The sequence below is a fragment of the Macrotis lagotis genome, chromosome 1, assembly GCF_037893015.1.
Source record: "Macrotis lagotis isolate mMagLag1 chromosome 1, bilby.v1.9.chrom.fasta, whole genome shotgun sequence".
Taxonomy (NCBI): domain Eukaryota; kingdom Metazoa; phylum Chordata; class Mammalia; order Peramelemorphia; family Peramelidae; genus Macrotis; species Macrotis lagotis.
The window spans coordinates 916,302,293-916,323,162 of NC_133658.1; the positions used below are offsets into that span (position 1 = coordinate 916,302,293).

The 20,870-nt window shown below is 52.9% G+C and overlaps 1 protein-coding gene and 1 pseudogene across 1 annotated transcript; both read left to right on the forward strand.

Annotated features, from left to right (window-relative positions):
* Positions 1-6: 6 nt before the first annotated feature.
* On the forward strand, positions 7-6,917 carry LOC141509940 (outer dynein arm-docking complex subunit 1-like). The gene is made up of 14 exons (XM_074219837.1): positions 7-277; positions 370-466; positions 589-778; positions 994-1,116; positions 1,211-1,324; positions 2,798-2,865; positions 3,330-3,517; positions 3,812-3,946; positions 4,677-4,759; positions 4,892-5,063; positions 5,368-5,528; positions 5,620-5,723; positions 5,989-6,067; positions 6,283-6,917. Exons 1-14 carry the CDS (start codon positions 223-225, stop codon positions 6,376-6,378), a joined length of 1,665 nt encoding a protein of 554 aa, XP_074075938.1. The 5' UTR covers positions 7-222; the 3' UTR covers positions 6,379-6,917.
* A 5,401-nt stretch (positions 6,918-12,318) lies between these two features.
* Positions 12,319-18,041, forward strand: LOC141509941 (myeloid-associated differentiation marker-like; annotated as a pseudogene).
* Positions 18,042-20,870: the final 2,829 nt, after the last annotated feature.

Genomic DNA, 20,870 nt, shown 5'->3' on the forward strand with positions numbered 1-20,870 from the left:
CCCGGCCCGCCCCGCCGCCCCGTCCCGCCCCGCCGCCCCAGTCCGCCCCATTGACCCTGTCGCCTCAGCAACCTGGACCACAACAAAGACAGTAAGCGGGCCAAACGGCCCCAGCCCCCGGCGCCCCAGCTTCCCTCCTTCTTGGCTCCCTATTCTGCGACGTCACCCAGCCCCAGCAGCCTTAACACCCTGCTCCCGCCGCCGCCCCCCCCGCCCATCAACATGCCGCTGGCCAGCGTGCGCTCGGAGGACAGCGAGGCCTACCTGGAGAACTCAGGTAAGGGCCCCGGCCCGAGGCGGAGGGGGCGGAGGGGCCGCCGGCCGTGCCCCCGCCGTGAGCCCATCGCGCCCCTGGCCCCTGCCCTGCAGAGGGGGAGCTGAGCCGCCTGCAGAGGCAATACCGGGTGATGGAGGAAGAGCGGCAGGCGTACAACAGGGAGACCCAGAAGCTGATCCAAAAGCAGATGTGAGCCGGGGGCCGGGGGCGGAGGGGGGAGGGGGAGGGAGGCGGGGGCCCCCGGCCCATGACGCCCCCCCCCACCTCCCAGGGGCCCCTCCGGCTGCAGCTCTCGGGCTGTGACCCGGCAGGGTGGAGATCGAGAGGCTGCAGGAGGAGCAGAATGGGCTGCAGGTGAAGATGAAGATATCCCAGAGCCAGGCCCGGAGGCTGCTGGACCAGGAGCGCCAGAAGGGCCTTCAGGGCCTCCTGGAGCGCAGGCAGCAGCTGGACCAGGAGGTGGTCCGGGAGCAGGAGAACCTGAAGGAGCTGGAGGAGGAGGTGGGGCCTGGGAGCCGAGGGCAGGGGGGGCGGAGCTGGGCCTCCCTCGGGTGGGAGCAGTGCTGGGGTCCTGCCTCAGGTGGGGACATCGCAGGGGCTGAGCCTCTGGTGGGGATGTCGCAGGGGTCCCCCTCTGGTGGAGACAGGGCAGGGGCCTCCCTCAGGTGGGCATGCTGGGAGAATGAAGGACCCCAGGGTGTCGTCACTGGCCTCAGATTGCCAATTGGGAGAATCGAGTGTTGGCGCAGCTGAAGCTCCTCAGGAACCCAGGTCTGGTCCTGCAGAAGAAGTCCCAGGACTTCCGAAAGGTGAAGATCCTGGAGGACCAGCTGGACCGGGTGAGTGCACCTTGGGGTCCTGAGGGGGGCGGGGCTTTCAGACAGCCGGCCAGCAGAGCCAGTGCTGGGAGCCTGCCCCTCTGATGTCCTGCAGGCCAACACACGCTTTGACAGCCAGCTGGAGAAGAACAGGCTCCTTCGGGAAGAGCTGAATTTGTTGCACATTCAGAGGAATCGGTTTCTGCATATTGATAACCAGCTGAAGAAGGTCAGGATCCCAGGCCCCTGGACAGAGGAAGAGGGAGCAGGAGAGAGCAGGAGGGAGCAGGCAGAGAGCAAGAGAGAGCAGGAGGGAGTAGGCAGAGAGCAGGAGAGAGCAGGAGAGAGCAGGAGGGAGCAGGAGAGAGCAGGAGGGAGCAGGCAGAGAGCAGGCAGAGAGCAGGAGGGAGCAGGCAGAGAGCAGGCAGAGAGCAGGAGGAAGCAGGCAGAGAGCAGGAGGGAGAAGGAGAGAGCAGGAGGGAGCAGGAGGGAGTAGGCAGAGAGCAGGAGGGAGCAGGCAGAGAGCAGGAGGGAGCAGGAGAGAGCAGGAGGGATAAGGAGAGAGCAGGAGGGAGCAGGAGGGAGCAGGCAGAGAGCAGGAGAGAGCAGGAGGGAGCAGGAGAGAGCAGGAGGGATCAGGAGGGAGTAGGCAGAGAGCAGGAGAGAGCAGGAGGGAGCAGGAGAGAGCAGGAGGGATCAGGCAGAGAGCAGGAGGGAGCAGGCAGAGAGCAGGAGGAAGCAGGCAGAGAGCAGGAGGGAGCAGGAGAGAGCAGGAGGGAGCAGGCAGAGAGCAGGAGGGAGTAGGTAGAGAGCAGGAGGGAGCAGGCAGAGAGCAGGAGAGAGCAGGAGGGAGCAGGCAGAGAGCAGAAGGGAGAAGGAGAGAGCAGGAGGGAGCAGGAGGGAGTAGGCAGAGAGCAGGAGGGAGCAGGAGAGAGCAGGAGGGAGCAGGCAAGAGAGCAGGAGGGAGCAGGCAGAGAGCAGGAGGGAGCAGGCAGAGAGCAGGAGGGAGCAGGCAGAGAGCAGGAAGGAGCAGGAGGGAGCAGGAGGGAGCAGGCAGAGAGCAGGAGAGAGCAGGAGGGAGCAGGCAGAGAGCAGGAGAGAGCAGGAGGGAGCAGGCAGAGGGCAGGAGGAAGCAGGCAGAGAGCAGGAGGGAGTAGGCAGAGAGCAGGAGGGAGCAGGCAGAGAGCAGGAGGGAGCAGGCAGAGAGCAGGAGGGAGCAGGAGGGAGCAGGCAGAGAGCAGGAGGGAGCAGGAGGGAGCAGGAGGGAGCAGGCAGAGAGCAGGAGGGAGCAGGCAGAGGGCAGGAGGAAGCAGGCAGAGAGCAGGAGGGAGCAGGCAGAGAGCAGGAAGGAGCAGGAGGGAGCAGGAGGGAGCAGGCAGAGAGCAGGAGAGAGCAGGAGGGAGCAGGCAGAGAGCAGGAGAGAGCAGGAGGGAGCAGGCAGAGGGCAGGAGGAAGCAGGCAGAGAGCAGGAGGGAGTAGGCAGAGAGCAGGAGGGAGCAGGCAGAGAGCAGGAGGGAGCAGGCAGAGAGCAGGAGGGAGCAGGAGGGAGCAGGCAGAGAGCAGGAGGGAGCAGGAGGGAGCAGGAGGGAGCAGGCAGAGAGCAGGAGGGAGCAGGCAGAGAGCAGGAGGGAGCAGGCAGATGGAGGAAGAAGCTGGGCTTGCTCCCTCTCCCTCACCTGCTGCCCATGCCCTTGCTAAGCAGGAGCTGAAGGATATCCATTCCAACATTCGAACCCACATAGACAACTCCATCTCAGCCTATGATGCCAGGTAGCCTTTGGCTCTTTCCCAGGGTCTCCCCTCTCTAAACTGGGTAAATATGTGCACTGAGACTTGGGACTAGGGGAGGAGGGTTATCCCTCCTCTCAATGCAACTGAGATTGGCTCCTGGGACCCTGGCCACCACCAAGTCCCTTCCCTGTAGATGTTTCCAAAATCCTCATTAAGTTCAAGAATGCTCCTTGGGAGTGCTTGTCTGGGTCTGAGGAAGCCAGTTCCCACTCTCTCAAGGCTCCCCCTGCTTCTCTCTGGGGTCAAGATTGAGGGTGCATCCCCTCTTGGGTCTTCAGTTTACTTCCCAGAGAGCCCATCCAGGGCTGAGGTAGCCAGGCTTTCATGAGGGCTGGCCCCCTTGGTGCCTTTGAGACCCCCCTACTCTGCTTGTCTGTGACCCTTCCTCCCCCCATCCTGGGGCCCTGTTCCACATGCCCAGTGGCCCCCTTTGTGCCCCACAGGGAGGAAGCCAAACTGAAGCTGAGCCAACTGCAGGAGAAGTTGGACAAGGACTTGAGTCAGTACAACGCTGAGCTGCAAGTGGTCCAGAGGCAGATCTGCCACCTGGAGCAGCTGCACAACTTCCTAGTTACCAAGAACCAGGAGAGGCTTGTGGACCCTCAGGTGCTGGAGGCTGGGCGCAAGCGAGGTGAGGGCCTAGGAGTCTCAGAATGCCACCTCCTTCGCTCCAGAGCAAGGTTGGAACAGGGGCTTTAGATGGCAACATGTCCACTATCCTCTCCATTTGAAGACCTGAAGGGGCAGGGGCAGGGGCAGGGGCAGGGGCAGGGGCATCTAATGCTGAACTTGGAGGCACTGGGGGCTCTGTTGGGGAGGCTTCTCCGGGGACCAGAGCGGGTACTAGGGCTCTGAGAAGAAATGGAGGATGAAAAGAGAGGAGGGGGAAGGAAGGGGGGCTGCTGAATCTTGGGGCTCCTGGCAGAGCTTGAGGAGGCCCAAGGCCTCCGCAAGACTTCCCGAGAGAAGGACATTATGCAATGCGAGGAGGTGCTGCAGAAGCTGGCGGAGATGACGGGCAAGAGCCTCCCGGAAGAAATCTTCCAGACCTACTTGGAAAGTAAGGAAAGGTGGTGCCAGCGCCAATCAGAGATCCTGGCTTCCCCTCCCCAAGCTCCCTAGCTCTGGCCTGACCTCTCTCCCTTCAGCCCTGCCCTATCTTCCTTTCTCATTCAGCTTTACCTTCTTCCCTTTGTCTCTGTCTCTCATTTTCTTCCCTTTATGTTTTCTTAAATCTTCTCTAACCCTTCTCTTTTCTGTCTTACTCTCTGCCTCTCTCTCTCTCTCTCTCTCTCTCTCTCTCTCTCTCTCTCTCTCTCTCTCTCTCTCTCTGTTCCCTTGACTTCACTTTGAGATAATTATTTAATTTTTTTTTGGCAAGGCAATGGGGTTAAGTGACTTGTCCAAGGTCACACAGCTAGGCAGTTATTGTCTGAGGTCACATTAGGACTAAGGTCCTCTTGACTCTAGGGCCCGTGCTCTATCCATGTGCCATCTAGCTGCCCCTCCCTTGACTTCCTTTTGGCCATGTTTGCTCCATTCTTCTTTTCTGGTTCTCATCTACCCATCCCTCTATCTTTCCCCTTCTGTCCCTACCTCTCTCTCTTCTGTAGTCTCCCCACTCCATCCCTCCCCGTCTCTGCATCTCTCTTCTATCTTCTCCCCACTCCATCTCTCCCTCTGTCTGCTCCCCTTCTCCCCCTCTCTGCATCTCTCTTCTATCCTCCCCTCCCCTCCCCTCCTCTCTGACTCTTTCCAACCTTCCGGTTTCTCTTTCCCATCCACCTCAGATGAAGAAAGGAACTTTGCCGAGTTCACCTATATCAATGAGCAGAATTCGGAGAGGGAGAAGCTCAAAAAGGAGATCCAGGAGGTGAGGAATGGACACTTACCAAGCCTGTAAAATGGGAACATGATGCCCCCACCTCCTAGTTTGGGATTGAGGATCACCAAAGAGCCTGGAGAGTTTACAGGGACTCCAGAGTCTTGCTGCTGTTCCCTCTAGATCCAGGATTCCCTGGCTCAATTGACCTTGGCCCAAGATGAAGCCGATCAAGATTTTAGGAATCAGCAGCTTGACCCTCTGGAAACTCGGAAAATGGAGTTGGCCAAGGAGGCTGAGATCGTGAAGGCAAAACACAGCAATCTGAACAAGATCCTAGAGGAGCTCAAGGCTGGTGAGAGGCCTTGGGCCAGGAGGAGGTGAAGGGCAGGGTGTGGGTAGGGAGGAAATCCAAGATCCCACTCAGCTCCCCAGGAATTAGATGCCTTTCTCAATTGGATGAATCAAGGACTTGTGAGGCCATGGAGAAGGGGGATTGAGGAGGGAAAGAGGGGCTGTGCAAAGATAGGTGGGGGACTCCAGAGCTGAAGGTTCAGCAAGTGAGGGGGACTGAGGGCATTGACTAGAAGGAGGGAGGGAGCACTTGCCAAGGATGCTCAGGCCCTTGCTCACCCCTTGCTGATGGGGTCGGCCTGCAGCGATCCAGTCTTTGTTCTACAAGGCCAATTGTGATGACACAAAGCTCAAAAAGCTTCTTGGAGGTGACCAAATGGGAAATAAGACCGTGGAGCTGCTTCTCAGCCTCATTGAACAGCGAGTGATTGATCTCCTGGCTGCCCAGGCCTTCATCAACTTCACGGTGAGCAGAGACCCCACCACCACCACAAGATGCTGGGGTGGGAAGTCCTGCCTGAACTCTCCAGTTGACCCAACCTCTTCCTCTCCCTCAGGAATCTAGTACCTATAACCCTCAGTCCACTGCCCTCAGGCTCCTGGGCCAGAGAGAAGATATCACCCCCAAGAAACCTACTCCAATGGTGACCCCCAGCCATGTGTAAGATGCTTATGAGAAACTGGAAGCCCAGGAGGGAATGGGGTACAGGGTCAGATATGGGAAGGAAGTTGGGGAGGATCTCGGACAGAAGGCTATGGTGGGAGAGGGTCTCTGAGGGATGAAACACGGAGAGCTGCTCTCCTCAGGGAGGAGAGGTCATCCTGGGAAGGCCTAGAGAAATGGGGGTAGAAGAGAACTGGGGTTGTAGGAACAAAGGTTCTTGGGGGGGACTCCAATCTGGCTGAGGCTTTCGGGTTCTTCCAAGGGATGAGCCTATGGGACTGGAGCAGGTGGATGACCGACCCCTGAATCCAGAGGAACTCAGAGCCCAGGTGGTCAAGATGGTGAGAAATGGGGACCTGGGGGAGAATCTGTGGGAGGCCCTTGGCCTCTATCCCCTTTACTCCCCATGCTCTATTCTCCTCACCCTGCCCCTACCTCTCAATGCCTCCATATCTCACCCCCACCATCTCCAGACTCCCCAGGCCCCTTGTATTCTTCCCCACATCCCTTATTGTTCTGTGATTGACTCTTCTTCCTCTTCTCCCACTAAATATAGTTGCAGGAGCGGGAGCAGGCCAAGGATATGGGGAAGGAGAACCCAAATCTGAACCCGCAGTTGCCTGACAGCAAGAAGTTAGAAAAAGTCTCCTAACAGGCTAAAGTTTAACCCTCTTATACCAAGCATTTGGCCTCACTCTGCTTGGAACTCAAGCCCTCTTCAGTAGCCCCCTCCCCTCCCCCACATCCAATGCATTCGGGGTTCCATCATTCTCTTCAGCCCTGGGAGCCCTTGTCTGCTTCTTCTTCCTTTCCCAAGTTATTGTCTCATTCCAGCCTTTCCAAAGGTCAGAGTTTAGCCAAGACCTGGGTGGAGTGGACTGGACTGGGCCAGGTCCAGTGATGCTGTGACCTCAGAGAAATAAAAGTTTCTTGCTCTCAGGGTGAGGTCTATCCTCATTTTCATCCAGTTACCTTTACCATGGGAAGGGAGAATACAAGAGGGTTTTTTGGTTTTGTTTTGTTTTTTGTTCCTGCCCCTCCAAAACTCAGTGAAGGAATAGCCCACATACATATGATACCACACTTCCCCGAGTGAGAAGCACTAAGGGGTGGGAGTCAAGGGGGTGGCTGCCTTGAGCTTTACTTGGAAGGGATCTGAGAATTTGAAGGAGTTTATTTTTTATTTTATTTTATTTTTTTTTAGTTTTTTTTGCAAGGTAAATGGGGTTAAAGTGGCTTGCCCAAGGCTACACAGCTAGGTCATTATTAAGTGTCTTGAGACCAGATTTGAACTCAGGTACTCCTGACCCCAGGGCCAGTGTTTTATCCAGTGCACCACCTAGCTACCCCGAGAATTCAAAAGAGAAAGGGTCCTTTCTCCCTTTCTTGCATTCCAGACTAGGGTGCCCCCTGCCAGGTGGCCCCAGTGGTCCTTAGGGGGCAGAGTCTGTCAGTATCATGAAGGAGGGTCTAGACCACAGAATCATGGAGAGCTCCCGGTGGTGGAAGGAACTGGGTGTGATTGATCTGAGAAAGAGATGATGGGAGGGAAAGACATCTGGAAGTATTTTCATGGATTGTCATAGGGAAGAGTGATGGGACCAGGTGGCAAAATCTGGGACAATGAGGGGGAGTTACAAAGAATTTAAGTAAGCTTGATGTCAGGAAAATGATTCTGTAATGAGAACTGCTTAGTACCCCAGGGAGTCGAGCCCTCACAGAGAAGCCCCAAATGGATGAGTCACATGAGTTGATCACTGAGATGCCTTCTAACACACAAATTCTGTAGTAACAGGCAATATCAACTGCTTCATCACCACCAATCTTCCTTAGCCCCCACTAGGGACAGTCTGAACAGGACCCTTGAACCCAAGAACCTTGGAATAACAAAGCTTCTGCTCACTGCTTTCAGCCATCCAGGGCTCAGTAGCCAGAGGGTTGTCAACCATCCAGGGATCTGTCTACCCCTGGTCCTACCTGTGCCACATCTACTGAAGACTCAGAAAAGGGTATATCCTTGGCACTATCATCAAATGGTTCATTATCTCATTTTATCATTAAAAATTTTTTTTGAAATGTCATTACTATTGAGAACTCACCCAACCATTTTGGAGAACAATCTGGAATTCTGCCCCCAAATTTCCAAAACTCTGTATAACCTTTGACCCCAAAATAGCACTATTAGGTCTGTTTCCCAAGATTACAGTAAAAAAAGGGAAGAACTGACTATATATATATAGCAACTCTCTTGGAACTGGCAAAGTACTGGAAATGGAGGGGATTTCCATCACTGGGAGAATGGTTGAGTTAATACGCGGTGTATAAGATTGCAATGAAATGCTACTGTGCCACAAGAAATGATGAGATTGATTTTTAGAAAAACAGTAAGATTTGCATGAAATGATGAAAAATGAAATGAGCAGAACCAAGGGATTGTTGTATACAGCAAGTAATATTGATAGCTATTGTTCTGGACGTTACTTTGAAAAAAAGGGTGGTGTTTCCAAAACATAAATTAAATCCCAGCATTTCTGGCCACTTTGCTGCTGCATTTTTAGGATCATAGGATCTCTTCATCTACCTTGAAGCTGAAACTTTCCAAATGTATGATCTCTCCCATTAGAATGCAAGCTCCTTGAGGGCAGGCTTGTTCTAAATATTATCACTGTATGTTTAGCAAAAGGCATTGCACAGTGTTTAATCTTTCTACCTTTCCTTCCTCCCTCCTCTCTTTCCTTCCCTTCCTTCTCTCCTCCCTCCCTTCCCTTCCTTCCTTCCTATCCTTCCTCTTTTCTTCCCTCCTTTCTCCCTCCATGACTTTCTTCCTTCCCTAAACCTGGAATGAAAGGTGTATAGATGAGTTGTGGAAAATCTCTGCATATCAAACTTGGGAGCCAGTATTTGATCCCAGGGCAATAGGGAGTTATGGAGCTTCTTAAGGGGGGGAAGTGATGAGGTCAGACTGGTGCCTGAGGACTTTGGTCAGTTTAGAAGCCTTTGTTAACAATGGACTGACTATTCAAAGACTCCTTGGGTTGGGGCAGCCTCCTGAACTCAACAGCTCAGCTTGAGGGCCAGAGTTGGACCAGTGGTCGTTAGTGGAAAGGGAAAAAATAGAGCTGGCATTGGGGCAGAAGGGACAGAATTTGGTGATTGGCTCACCCTGGGAGCTGTGAAGGAGATCTGGGTTGTTTTCTCTTCCCCCTGTACAACATTCAACCCTCAAGGCTTCTGAGATTGTAAAATAAGGAACAAAGGCTCAAGAAGCCCCTAGACCTCAGTTCTGGGGGGAAATGTGATTTTTAGAGAGATATTTGGAAAGGTAAGTACCAGGAATGTACCTGAGGAGCTCAACAACCATTTTTTTTCAGTCAAAGTAACTTCCAGAACAACAAAAGGTCAAGAATATCAAAGAAACAAATCAAAGAAATTAAAAAAGTGAAAGTACAAAGGAGGTAGCCTAGCTGTATCAGATCTAAAAACCATATTTTAAAGTGACAGTCATCAAAACCATCTGGTACTGGCTAAGAAATAGAGAAGTAGGGAAGGGGGACAGCTAGTGGATAGAGCACCAGCCCTGAAGTCAGGAGGACCTGAGTTCAAATTTTCAGATACTTAATTACCTAGCAGTGTAACCTTGGGCAAATTACTTAAGCCCATTGCCTTGCAAAAGCAACAAAAAGTGGATCGGTGGATTAGATTAGGTACAAAAGAAACAGTAATAAATGACTATACTGTTTGAAAACTCAAAAAATCCAGGTTCTGGGATAAGATTTAAGCACAGACCAAATCTCACACCCTATAGCAAGATAAAGTTGAAATGGATACAAGATGTAGGCAAAGGGTAATACCATAGGTACTGGTAATTGGTTTACTTGTCAGATCTATGGAGAAAGGAATTTATGACCAAACAAATGACAGAGAACATTATAAACTGCAAAAGGGACGTTTTGAATTTCTTAAAAAGAGTTTTGCACAGATGAAACCAATACAACCAAGGTTAGAAGGAACACAGGAAGTTGGGAAACAATTTCTAAAGCCAGTGTTGCTGATAAATGTCTCTTTCTCAAGTATATAGAGAACTCAGTCCAGTTTACAAGTCTATCACTGATACATGGTCTGTTTTCGGGTGAAATTAAAGCTACTCTAAATCTGCTGGAGCTAAAACTGCTCTAAATCACTATTGGTAAGAGAAATTTAAATTCAAACAACTCGGAGGTACCACTTCACACCTAGCAGATGAGCTAATATGATAGGAAATAAAGTTCAATGTTGCAGAGGATGTGGAAAAACTGGGACATTAATGCACTCTTACGCACTGTTGGTAGAGTTATGAACTGCTCCAACCTACCTGGAGAACCATCTGAAACCATGACCAAAGGACAACCCAACTGCACCTACACTCTGATCTAGCAATAGCACTACGAGGTCTGTGTCCTTAGACCCCTCTAGTCACTGTCCTACTCAATAAAATCCAGTGTTTCCCCTCTCGCCTCCGGAACAAACACAAAATGTGGGTCCTCGTTATCAGAGAGAGCATAAAAGATGGAAGAGGATTCACATGTGCAAAAGTAGAGCAGCTTTTTGTTGTGGCGAAGAACTGGAAATTGAGGGGATGCCTATCGATGTAATGGAGTGTTCTAAGAAAGCATCAGGATAATATAAACTGATGTTAGGTCAAGTGAGCAGCACCAGGGGGACAATGGATACAGCAACAACATTGGGTGATGATCACTGTGACAGTTCACTCTTCTCAGCCAAACAGTGATCAAAGATAATTCAAAAGACTCTTGATACCATCCACGTCCAGAGAAAAGATTATGGAGTCTGCACGCAGATCACAGCATAGTATTTTCACTTTTTTCCTTGTGGCTTTTCCCTTTTAGTCTGATTCTTTTTTTTTTTTTTTTTAGGTTTTTGCAAGGCAAATGGGGTTAAGTGGCTTGCCCAAAGCCACACAGCTAGGTCATTATTAAGTGTCTGGGACCAGATTTGAACCCAGGTACTCCTGACTTCAAGGCCAGTGCTTTATCCACTGTGACACCTAGCTGCCCCTTGTTCTGAATCTTCTTTAACAACATGACTAATGTGCTAGGTGTCACAGTGATAGAGAACCTGCCCTGGACTGGAGGACCTGAGTTCAAAACTGGCCTCAGGTGGGTGACTCAGGGCAAGTCACTTAACCGTAATTAACTTGCAATCTAAGACCATTAACTGGAATCTAAGGCCATCTCCAGATATCCCGATTTATATCCGACCACTGAATTCAGATGACTCCAGAGGAGAAAGTGAGGCTGGTGACTTAACATGGCACCTCCTTACTTAAATCCAATTTACAGAATTTCATGACATCACCTCCCTGATGTTATGGTCATTCATAGAACAAAGGACAAACAACAGAGTGGAAATGTTTTCCACAGTTGTCATATGTTTTCCATGATTGCTTACTATCTTGGGGAGGGAGAGAGAAAAAAAAAATTGGAACTCAGAATCTTACAAAAATGAATACTGAATTGGAAAAAATTGGAATAATTGGAAAACTAAATTAAAAAAAGAAAAAATGAGTGTTAAAAACTATTTTAATGAGTAATTGGGAAAAATTTGTAATGTAAGTTAAAATTTAAAAAATCCCACAAAGTGACTTCCACTTAGGAGTGTGGGCTCTGGATCTTTGGGGGGGGAGGTCTCCTGCTGTGTGTCCTTGGAGGGTCTCGCCACCTGAGTCTGTGTTTTGGGGGGCAGGAGCCCTGCTTCCGAGGTGCTGAGGCCACAGGAAATCCACTGGATTTTATTGAGTAGGACAGTGACTAGAGGGGTCTACCAGGACACAGACCTAATAGTGATGTTGCTAGATCAAAGAGTATAGGGGGCGGCTAGGTGGTGCAGTGGATAGAGCACCGGCCCTGGAGTCAGGAGGTCCTGAGTTCAAATCCAGTCTCAGCCACTTACTAATTGCCTAGCTGTGTGACCTTGGGCAAGTCACTTAACCCCATTGCCTTACATAAACAAAGAGTATAGGCAGTTGGATTGTCCTTCGGTCATGGTTTCAGATTGTTCTCCAGGAAGGTTGGAGTTCATAACTCCAGTGAAAGTGTATTGAGTGCATAAAAACCCCCCCACAACATAACTTCTTGGAATGTGGGCTCTGGATCTTTGGGGGTCTCCTGCTGTGTGTCCTTGGAGGATCTCGCTGCCCTGGTTTGTGTTTTGGGGGGCAGGAGCCCCGCCTAGGAGGTGCAGAGGCCACAGGAAATGCGAACCCCTGCTTCCCCAGATCTGTCTCCTCCCCTTCTTTCCCTTCCCCCACCTCGTACTGCATCACCAATATTCTGCTTCCCTGCAGCCCCTCAAGCCCCGCCCTGGGCCCCAGACTCTAGACGTCTGCCGTAAGATTGGGCTCTGCCAGGCCAGGAAGGGAAAGGCCACTCAGTAAGCCGACTGCAAAGGGAGCCTTAGCAGAGGTTAGTGGGGCGGAGGGAGGAGGAGGAGAGAGGGGGAGCAGGCAGAGGCGGAGCCGGGCCCGGCCCAGGCTCCCGGTTGGCTCCACCGGTCTCAGCCCTCACTGCTCCAGCCGCAGCCCCCCTCCCAGGTCCCACCCTAAAGCAGGCCCAAAGCGGGGCCAGACGTGGGAGACACCCCTGTGAGGGACTGGGATTGGCAAAGGGAGGAGAGGACTCGGGCGTCCGGCCGCCCCTCCGGGCCACCCCTGCTTCCAGTCTGGGGTGGATCCTGGAGTCCAGCCCTCTAAGCTCCGCCCTGCTCCGGGTCCCAGGTGTCCGGCTGCAAAAGCTCCGCCCTGCTCCCGGCCCCAGGAGGGCTCTCCCCATCCCCCTGTTCGCCGGGACCCAGGTGTTCGAGTCTGCGAGCCCCGTTCTTCTCGGGACCCAGGTGCGCTCTCCCCATCCTTCTCTGCTCCGGGACCCAGGTGTCCGGCTCTCCAAATCCCACCCTTCTCGGGACCCAGGCCAGCTCTTCCCGTACCCCCACCCCCACCCCCAGACTGCACTAGCCGGGGTAGCCTCTGGGTTAGGACCCAGGCCCTAAACCTTCCCCCCCCCAAGCCTTGCATTCCTAAGGTCCTGGGTCGCTTTATCCCTTTGGGCAGCGCTGAAGTGGGTCCTGAGGCTCGGGCCTGTGGACTGGACTCCCCCCCACCCCGCCGGCCCCCCTCCTTTCCCAGTCTTGGCTTCCTTTTCTCTGGGATCCAGGTGTCTCCAGGATCTATGGGCCTTTCGCCCACATGCTCTCAAGAGGAGAATGGGACCGGATGTGTGGTAAAGGACTAACTGGGGGCCATCAGCCCCAAATAAGGCACAAATACACTCGTTGTTATAGCAACGACCTTTTCCCGCCCTCCCCCCCCATCCCCACATTCCGACCCGAGGACCCCTCCCTCCATCTCCCCCTTCTGTTGTCGCTTCCTGTTTGGCATCACTATGGAAATAGTGACCTCAGTCTCCCCCCTCCCCTCCGAGGCTTGGGCTAGGGGAGTAGCCTGATGGGGCTGGGGGGTGGTTAGAGCCAGAAAGGGCCTGTGAAAAGTGTTGGTTTGGGTCCCTAATGGGTGGAGACTGGTGATGCTAACTTGGCCTCATTGTCCTCAAAGGAGCCACTTTGGCTTGGCCGCGCCCCCAGGGGAGGGCTTGGGAAAGCCCTGGTGGGTCCTCTCCCGATGACTTCTTGGGGCAGAACTCCAGGTACTAGCCCCGCCTCCGCCCCGCCCCAGGAGGTCTCTTTCTCTCTTCTTCCCTCCCACCCCACCACAGCCCCAGTCTCAGCCTCAGGTTCACCAGCTCTCCCCACAACTACCCTGGAGGAAGTCCGCAGACGTTGAGGTGAGCTGCCTAGGGAGCAGGGCCCGGGCACACGCAGAAGGGTCCAAGCCTCGGGGAACCTGGGCAGATGGGGGCAAACAACTGGTCTCGGATCTAACAGGTCTCGTGTCTAGATCCTGTCTGCTTGAGTCTTTTAGCGGCCTGAGGGCTAGGGTGCAAGCTGGGAGAGCTGGGGCCCTTAGGTGAGCAGTGGGCTCTCTTCAGTAGAAGGGGGGGTTGAAGCTGGGAAGGATGCTAAAGTAGCGGACTTGGGAAGCCCAGGCTGGGCTAGGGGAGCCTCGGGCTTGAAGCGGTTAAGGCGCATTTCCCCCCAATTCTCCGGGTCTCCAGCTGTGCATTCCAGAGCGGTGACCTCAAGGGGTGGCAATGCTGCCCCCTCCCTCCCCCCTCTGTCTGGGACTCCCAGCTCACGTCTTCCTCGCCTCCCTGAATAACCAACGGGGCGGAGGCGGACCCAGCGCCAAGGTCCTGGCCACGGAGGCGCCAATCCCACAGGGGCAGGAGGGAGGGGAAGGGGAGTCCTTTCCCCGCCCCCCACTCACTCCTCACGCTCCTGGGTGGATCGCCACCTCTGTCTTCTGGAGTTGCCGGCAGGCGTGGAGGTGAGCCTTCCAATAACCTCACCCCGGGCAAGGACCCCGCCCAGATCCGATTGGGGGCCTAGGCCTTCTGGGCCCCCCACTCTTTCCGGGGGTGGGGATCCCGCCTCCAGGCCCAGCTGGCCCTGGCCCGGAGGAGGAAGGGAAGCAGGGCCACCGCCCCGGAATCCCAGACACATTCCTGGGCGGAGGACAGGCCAAGTACCTTATAAGGCCAGAGCTCCTGCTGCTGTCTGGCAGGCACCCTGCAGCCCCCCCAGTCCCCCCGCCGGCCTCTGATGCTCACTCTGGGGCCACCAACCCCTCCTGCTCCCAGACAGCCAGGCCTACGCCCCGAGCGCCGCCACGCCCTTCTCCTTCCCTCTTCTGCTTTCCCGCTTCAGCAACCAAATCCTAGCACCCTTCTGCGCAGCCCTAGGCAGCCCCCCTTTTTGGTAGGTGGAAGCAGGGCTTCCAGGGCAGAGTTTTGGGAAGCAGCCTCAAGAAACCTGTGACTGGGGCTTTGTGGGCCAGGGTGGGGCGGTGGTCTTCATGAAGTGTCTATGGCTAGAAGGGGGTAATCATATTTATAATCTCTCTGTCTCTCATTCTTTCATTCTCTGCTGTCTCTGATTCTCTCTTAATCTCTCGTTCTTTCATTCTATCATTCTCTGTCTCTGATTCTGTCTCATTCTCTCTTTGTTTCTCATTCTTTCATTCTCTCATTCTGTCTCTGATTCTCTTTCTCATTCTGTTGCCCTGACTGTTTCTTTCTCATTCATTCGTTTTCTCATTCCTTCATCCTCTGTCTCTGATTCTTTCTCATTGTCTCCCTGTTTCTTTTTCTCATTCTCATTCTGTTTCTGATTCTGTCCCATTTTCTCTCATTCTGCGTGTGTCTCTCTCATTCTTTCATTTTTCTTATTCTTCTCTCTGATTCTGTCTCTGTCTCCCTGACTTTGTTTCTCTCTTTTTCTCATTCTCTCATTCTTTTTCTCATTTTCATTCTCTCATTCTCTGTCTCTGATTCTGTCTTTCTCATTCTGTTTTCCTGACTTTGTTTCTCTTTTTCTCATTTTCTTTCTTTTTTCATTCTCTCATTCTCTTTCTGATTGTCTCATTCTCTCATACTCTCTGATTCTCTCTTTCTCATTCTCTGTCTTTATGCCTCTCTGTCTGGTTCTCTTTTTCTCATTCTCTTCATTCTCTCATTCTATTTCTGATTGTCTCATTTTCTCCTTCATTCTCTGTCTCTGATTCTGTCTCCATCTCTCTGTCTTATTCTTTCATTCTCTGTTCTACCTCTGATTCTCTTCTATCTCTCAATCTCTCATTCTCTTTTTCACATTCTTTCATTCTCATTTTCTGTCTGATTCTCTCTCGTTTTCTCTCTCATTCTGTCTCTGTCTTTCTGTCTTTCTCATACTCTCCTCTTTTTCTTCTTTTTCATTGTCTGATTTCTTTCTCTCTGTCTCTTTCTCTCTCTCTCTCTCTCCCCTCAAGAGTAGCCAGAAGGAGACCTGTCCATAGGATTCCCCCTTCCCTGAAAGGAGTGTGACCTGAGATTTCAGGTAAGAGTGCCCCAGGCTTAGGGTGGAACTGGGGGGGGGGTAATTCTTGCTCATGAACACATACTCACCCACTCCTTCAGACAGGAAGTCAGAAGATTCATTTAGGGACTTTCTGGGCCAAAGGGGAAGGGTAGCTGACTGAACAGTCACTAGGCCCTAGAGGCAGGGTGGGTCTCCTCTGTGGACTAGGTCACCTCTAAAGTCCACTCTAGCTTTAAATCTTTGCTAGTGGAAGGTGGGATCTGAGTTCCTCTGGCTATCTGGTGCTGAGAGTCCCAAACCAAGTTCCTCTCTCTTGGCTGCAGGAGTCTCTTGGGTGGGCTAAGACTGGGGCCTAGACTAGCCATGCTCTCATCTAATGAGTGTCTGTACCTTCTTTCCCCCTCAGCCATGCCGGTGACTGTGACCCGCACCACCGTGACCACGACCACCACCTCTACTGGCTTGGGTACACACACCATAGTAGGCTCTCCTCGGGAGCTGACGTCCAAGCTGGGCCTCCTGCGACTGCTGCAACTGGTGTGCACCTGTGTTGCCTTTTCCTTAGTGGTCCATGTGGGTGCCTGGGAAGGGCCCATGGGCCACTGGGCCATGTTTGCCTGGTGTTTTTGCTTTGCCATGACATTGGTGATTCTGATAGTGGAGGTGGCTGGCTTCCAGCCTCGATTCCCACTCTCTTGGCGAAATTTCCCCATCGCCTACGCCTGCTATGCCACCCTGCTCTGCCCTCTCAGCCTCCATCATCTACCCTACCACCTATGTCCAGTTTTTGGGCGACGGCTACAGAAAAAGTCACGCCATCGCAGCCACCTTCTTCTCCTGTGTGGCCTGCCTCGCCTATGCTACTGAGGTGGCCTGGACCAGAGCCCGGCCCGGGGAGGTCACAGGTTACATGGGCCACTGTCCCTGGCCTCCTCAAGGTCTTTGAGACTTTTGTAGCCTGTATCATCTTTGCCTTTATCAGTAACCCAGTCATCTACCAGCATAAGGCTGCCCTGGAATGGTGTGTGGCTGTCTACTGTATCTGTTTCATCCTATCTGCAGTAGCTGTCCTCCTGAGCCTGGGGGACTGCACAGGTCAGTTGCCCATTTCGTTCCCTACTTTCCTCACGGGCCTGGCCATCCTGGCAGTGGCGCTCTATGCCTCAGCCTTGGTGCTTTTGGCCCCTCTATCAATTTGATGAACGGAAGGGTGGCTTGCCCCGAAGGGCAGATGGATTCTGGCTGCCCCTATCACAATGCCCATTCTGTGTGTAACTGGGATCGACGGCTGACGGTGGCCATCCTCACGGCCATCAATTTCCTGGCCTATGTAGCTGACCTGGTGCACTCGGCCCGACTGGTCTTCATTAGGGTTTGAAGTGGGTCCTAATCTACCAACCATGCCATTTCCAGTCTCCTCCTTTTTCCTTTCTAAAGTCCCTATTGCCTGCTTTTCTCACTGCCTATATTTCTGTCTTTTCTCACCAGCTCCTGGCCTCTCTTTTCTCTCTCCTTCTTTCTTCTGCCCTTCTGCCTGTCCTAACTCCCCTGTAAGGTGCTGAGCTTCTTACCCCTGGCCCAACCCCTAGCAGCTGTTCCAGGGTTACTGGCCCCTGGGCCATGGGTTCCCACTGACAAAGCATGTTGGTCTGCCTGCTTCCATTACCACCCAGGCCTGTGTGCCTTAGTCTGTGTGAATGTTGGGAGAGCTGGAGAAGGCAGTGGCCTCCTTCTTCAACCTCTTCCTGCTTGACTGGAGATGACAGGGGCAGCCTCTCTGTGCCAAATGTACCTCCTCTTCCAAGTGAAAAATGTATCCTGAGAGGTGTCTGGGATTCACAGTCCTTCAATTCTGTTCCACCTTGATCTCCATGATCACCACCCAGTGACAGCTCCTCCTGGAAACTTTCCTCCTTCTGCCTGGGGAAAGGCAAGGGAGGAGGGTGAGCATTAGCCCTCTCTATCCACTTTGGACCTTTCTGGGCTTAGTTAAAAATCAAGACTGATACTCCAGGCAAAGGACTCCTGGCCCAGACACAACCAGTAGTGATACATTTGAAGGAACCACAGAGAAGGGAGGAAATGTTTTCCTTCACAACCTCCTCCTCTCCAGTGCTATGTGATTGTGTGTGTGTGTGTGTGTGTGTGTGTGTGTGTGTGTGTGTCCGTGTGTATCAGGGTATGAAATTTTTTGCTGTGACTTCTGAGTACCCCCCACATTGCTTCATCTTGGGGAGATTATGTTGGGCTGTGTTGTATGTGATGGTATATTACTATGCTGCCCATACTTCCCACACATCTGCAATTTTTTTTTACCTCAATATAAAGGCCACATATTAAGTGTTTGTATTTTTGTTGAGTCCTTTTTTTGGGGGGGGCAAGGGGGACAGTGTCATGGAAGTATCCAAATTTCTGAGTCTTGTGGGCATTGGGGGTAAGAGGAGACCAACTTTTTTTGGTTGTTGAGGTTGTTGGGGGGGTGGAGAGGATGCGATAGATATAAACCGTGGAGGGGTCCACTATTCCCACGCTTGTAGAGTGGGAAGCTTAGCGGCTACCTCCCAGGGTCGTTGGCAGGAACAAATGAGAATAGTATATACATATTTCCACAGCTAACTCCTCTAAGTCACAGAATTGCAACTCTGTCATGGAAGGAACCTCAGTGGCCACCCAGTCCTACTTCCTCATTTGTAAAGGAAACTAAAGACCTTGATAAGGAACTAACCAAACTTGTTTTAGGGTAGTTGGAGAGTCAGGATTTGAACTTCAGATCTTCTGACTGCAAAAATCCAGCCTCTTTGTTTTATAGGTGGGGAAACGGAGTCCCATAGAGCTAAAGGGAGTTCACCATTGTCTCAGAGTTTCCTGACTCCCAGCCCAGCTCTTTTTTCACCACCCCCCAGGGAGGAATCCCTTTTTCTTCCTTGTAGTACAAGATCTAAGAGACCTGGAGACCTGAATTTGGATCTTGCCTCTGATACTTAGTAGTTACGTGGCCCTAAGTAAGTCAGATCCTCTTTCTGAACCTCAGTCTGTGAAATGGGATGAAACCTCATTTGCCCCTTATTCCTCCCTGGGTGCTTCTTGTGGAGAAAGCAATAAGCACTGCAGAAGTGGATTGCAGGTCTATCATCCAACATGAAACTAGAAAGGCCTCAGAGATGGATCACTTGGGGGTAGGTTGAGGCTCAGTATCCATACCTCCTGCCTCCTGAGACTCCCAGAGGACTAACCAAAGCTGACATGATCCGTTTAACAAAACCTCATTTTAAGATGATCTGTGAGGCCTTGCCCTCATTTTACCCCGGAGGAAACTTCTTCAAGAGCCTTAAGGGACTGGCCTATGGATGGTCTCCACTTGGGTGAGAGTGGAACCCACTAAAACCAAAGCTCCCAGATCAGCATCCCTTCTATTAACAAGATCTCAGTAGAAAAGTGGAGAAAATGGAACCGGGAGGGCCTTAAATGCCCCAGGGCCTGGAAGAGGCTACTTAGATAGAACCCCAGGAGAGAATAAACATTAAAGAAGGCCACGTGTCTCTATGACCTGCCGCTGGCAGGGGTGAGGAAGGAGGGAGGAAAGGGGAGGTGGAAAAGGGAAAGTTAAAACCAGAGCCCAGGCCAATGGGAGGGGCCTGCGCGAGGTGCTGATGGAAGAGGCCAGGAGCTGACTGGTCCCGGTGGGAGGGGCAGAGTCGGATTAACCGCTTCCTTCGCCACCTTGAACGGGAACCGCGCTCCAGTAGAGAATCTATAGACTGGGAGACACATGGGGCCAGATTCTGAGGGACCTCGAGAGACTCTAAAGACAGGGACTGCAAAATCGAAATGGAGAATGGCAGGGACAGAGACACAGACTCACTGCGACTCCGGGAGCCAAACTCTTGGAGTCTGACAAGAAGCAGTTTATTTGACTCGTATGTTCTGGGGACACGAAGACAAAAGGCGGTCCCTGCCCTCAGGGAGCTCCCAATCTGGTGGTGGTGGGGGTGGGGGGGGTGGGAACAACTGGCCAACGGCTAGGCACAGGTAAGATCTGGGGAGATCTGGAGATTTCTCTCCCCGACAGTCAAGCACCAGAATGCTGAGGGATGCTCATAGCAGAAGGGAGTTTAGTTGGGACCTGAGAGAGGCCAGAAAAGGGAAATGAGGAGGGACAACGTTCCCGGTGTGGGGCACAGCCAGGGGATGGCCAAAGGGGAGTAATAGAGGGGGTTCTGTTCCCGAATGATGGACGAGTGTGGGGCGGAATGTAAGAGGACTGGAAAGGCTCCCACGTGGGGGGGGGGGTCTGTGATTGATTCTTGAGACTGAGACATAGGCAGACACTCCGAGAGAAAGGCACAGACTATTTGGGGGAACCGAGATGGAGGGACAGATGCTGAGATCTAGAGAGACCGAAGCTGAGGGCGCCCTGCCGGGGGGCTTGTGGCTGGAACTGCCAGGCTCTGCCACTTGTGCTGCCCGGGCCGCTCCCTCTCTGCCTCAGTTTCCTTTTCTGTCCAGTTAGGGAGCAAGAGGTTTTCAAGGTCTTGTTCTGACACTTTGAGATCTCGGGAGGGAGGCTGGCTCTGAGAGACCGAGAAAGGCAAAGCTGGGGTCCGGGAGCCCCGAGGGGGAGGATCCTCCTCCTGAGACCCCTGCGGAGACTGAGTGCAGATGGATGGGTAGGGGTGGGCTCCTACTCTGGGGCCACAGCCTGGTGGCTGGTAGGCGGGGTCGAGTTGCCGCGAGACCTGCTGGGGGCTGTAGTTCCCAAATGCGCCTCAGGCCGCCGCTGAGGCTGAAGCTGGACTACGTGTCCCACAAAGCATCGCGTGGCTTCAGCTTCGGGCTGAGAGAGGCGGTGAAGGATGCCCAAGGCAAAGAGAGCGGGGCGGGGAGAGCAGAGACAGAGACAGAGACAGAGACACACAGACAGACAGACACACACACACACACACACACAAACACAGACAGATTCAGAGACACACAGAGAGACAGAGACACAGAGACATACAGAGAGAGAGATTGAAACAGAGACTGACAGACACACACACAGAGACAGAAAAGACTGAAACAAAGACTGACAGACACAGAGACTGACAGAGAGAGACACAGAGATAGAGAGACAGAGGAAAGATACAGAGATAGAGACAGAGAGGAGAGAGAGAGAGAGAGAGAGAGAGAGAGAGAGAG

Bases quoted from the DNA above. Each gene is read 5' to 3' on its own strand.
- LOC141509940 (XM_074219837.1), top strand. From the start codon at position 223: ATGCCGCTGGCCAGCGTGCGCTCGGAGGACAGCGAGGCCTACCTGGAG. The intron at 3,518-3,811 runs GTGAGGGCCTAG...GGCTCCTGGCAG, and splicing joins GGAGGCTGGGCGCAAGCGAG to AGCTTGAGGAGGCCCAAGGC. The intron at 5,724-5,988 runs GTAAGATGCTTA...GGTTCTTCCAAG, and splicing joins ATGGTGACCCCCAGCCATGT to GGATGAGCCTATGGGACTGG.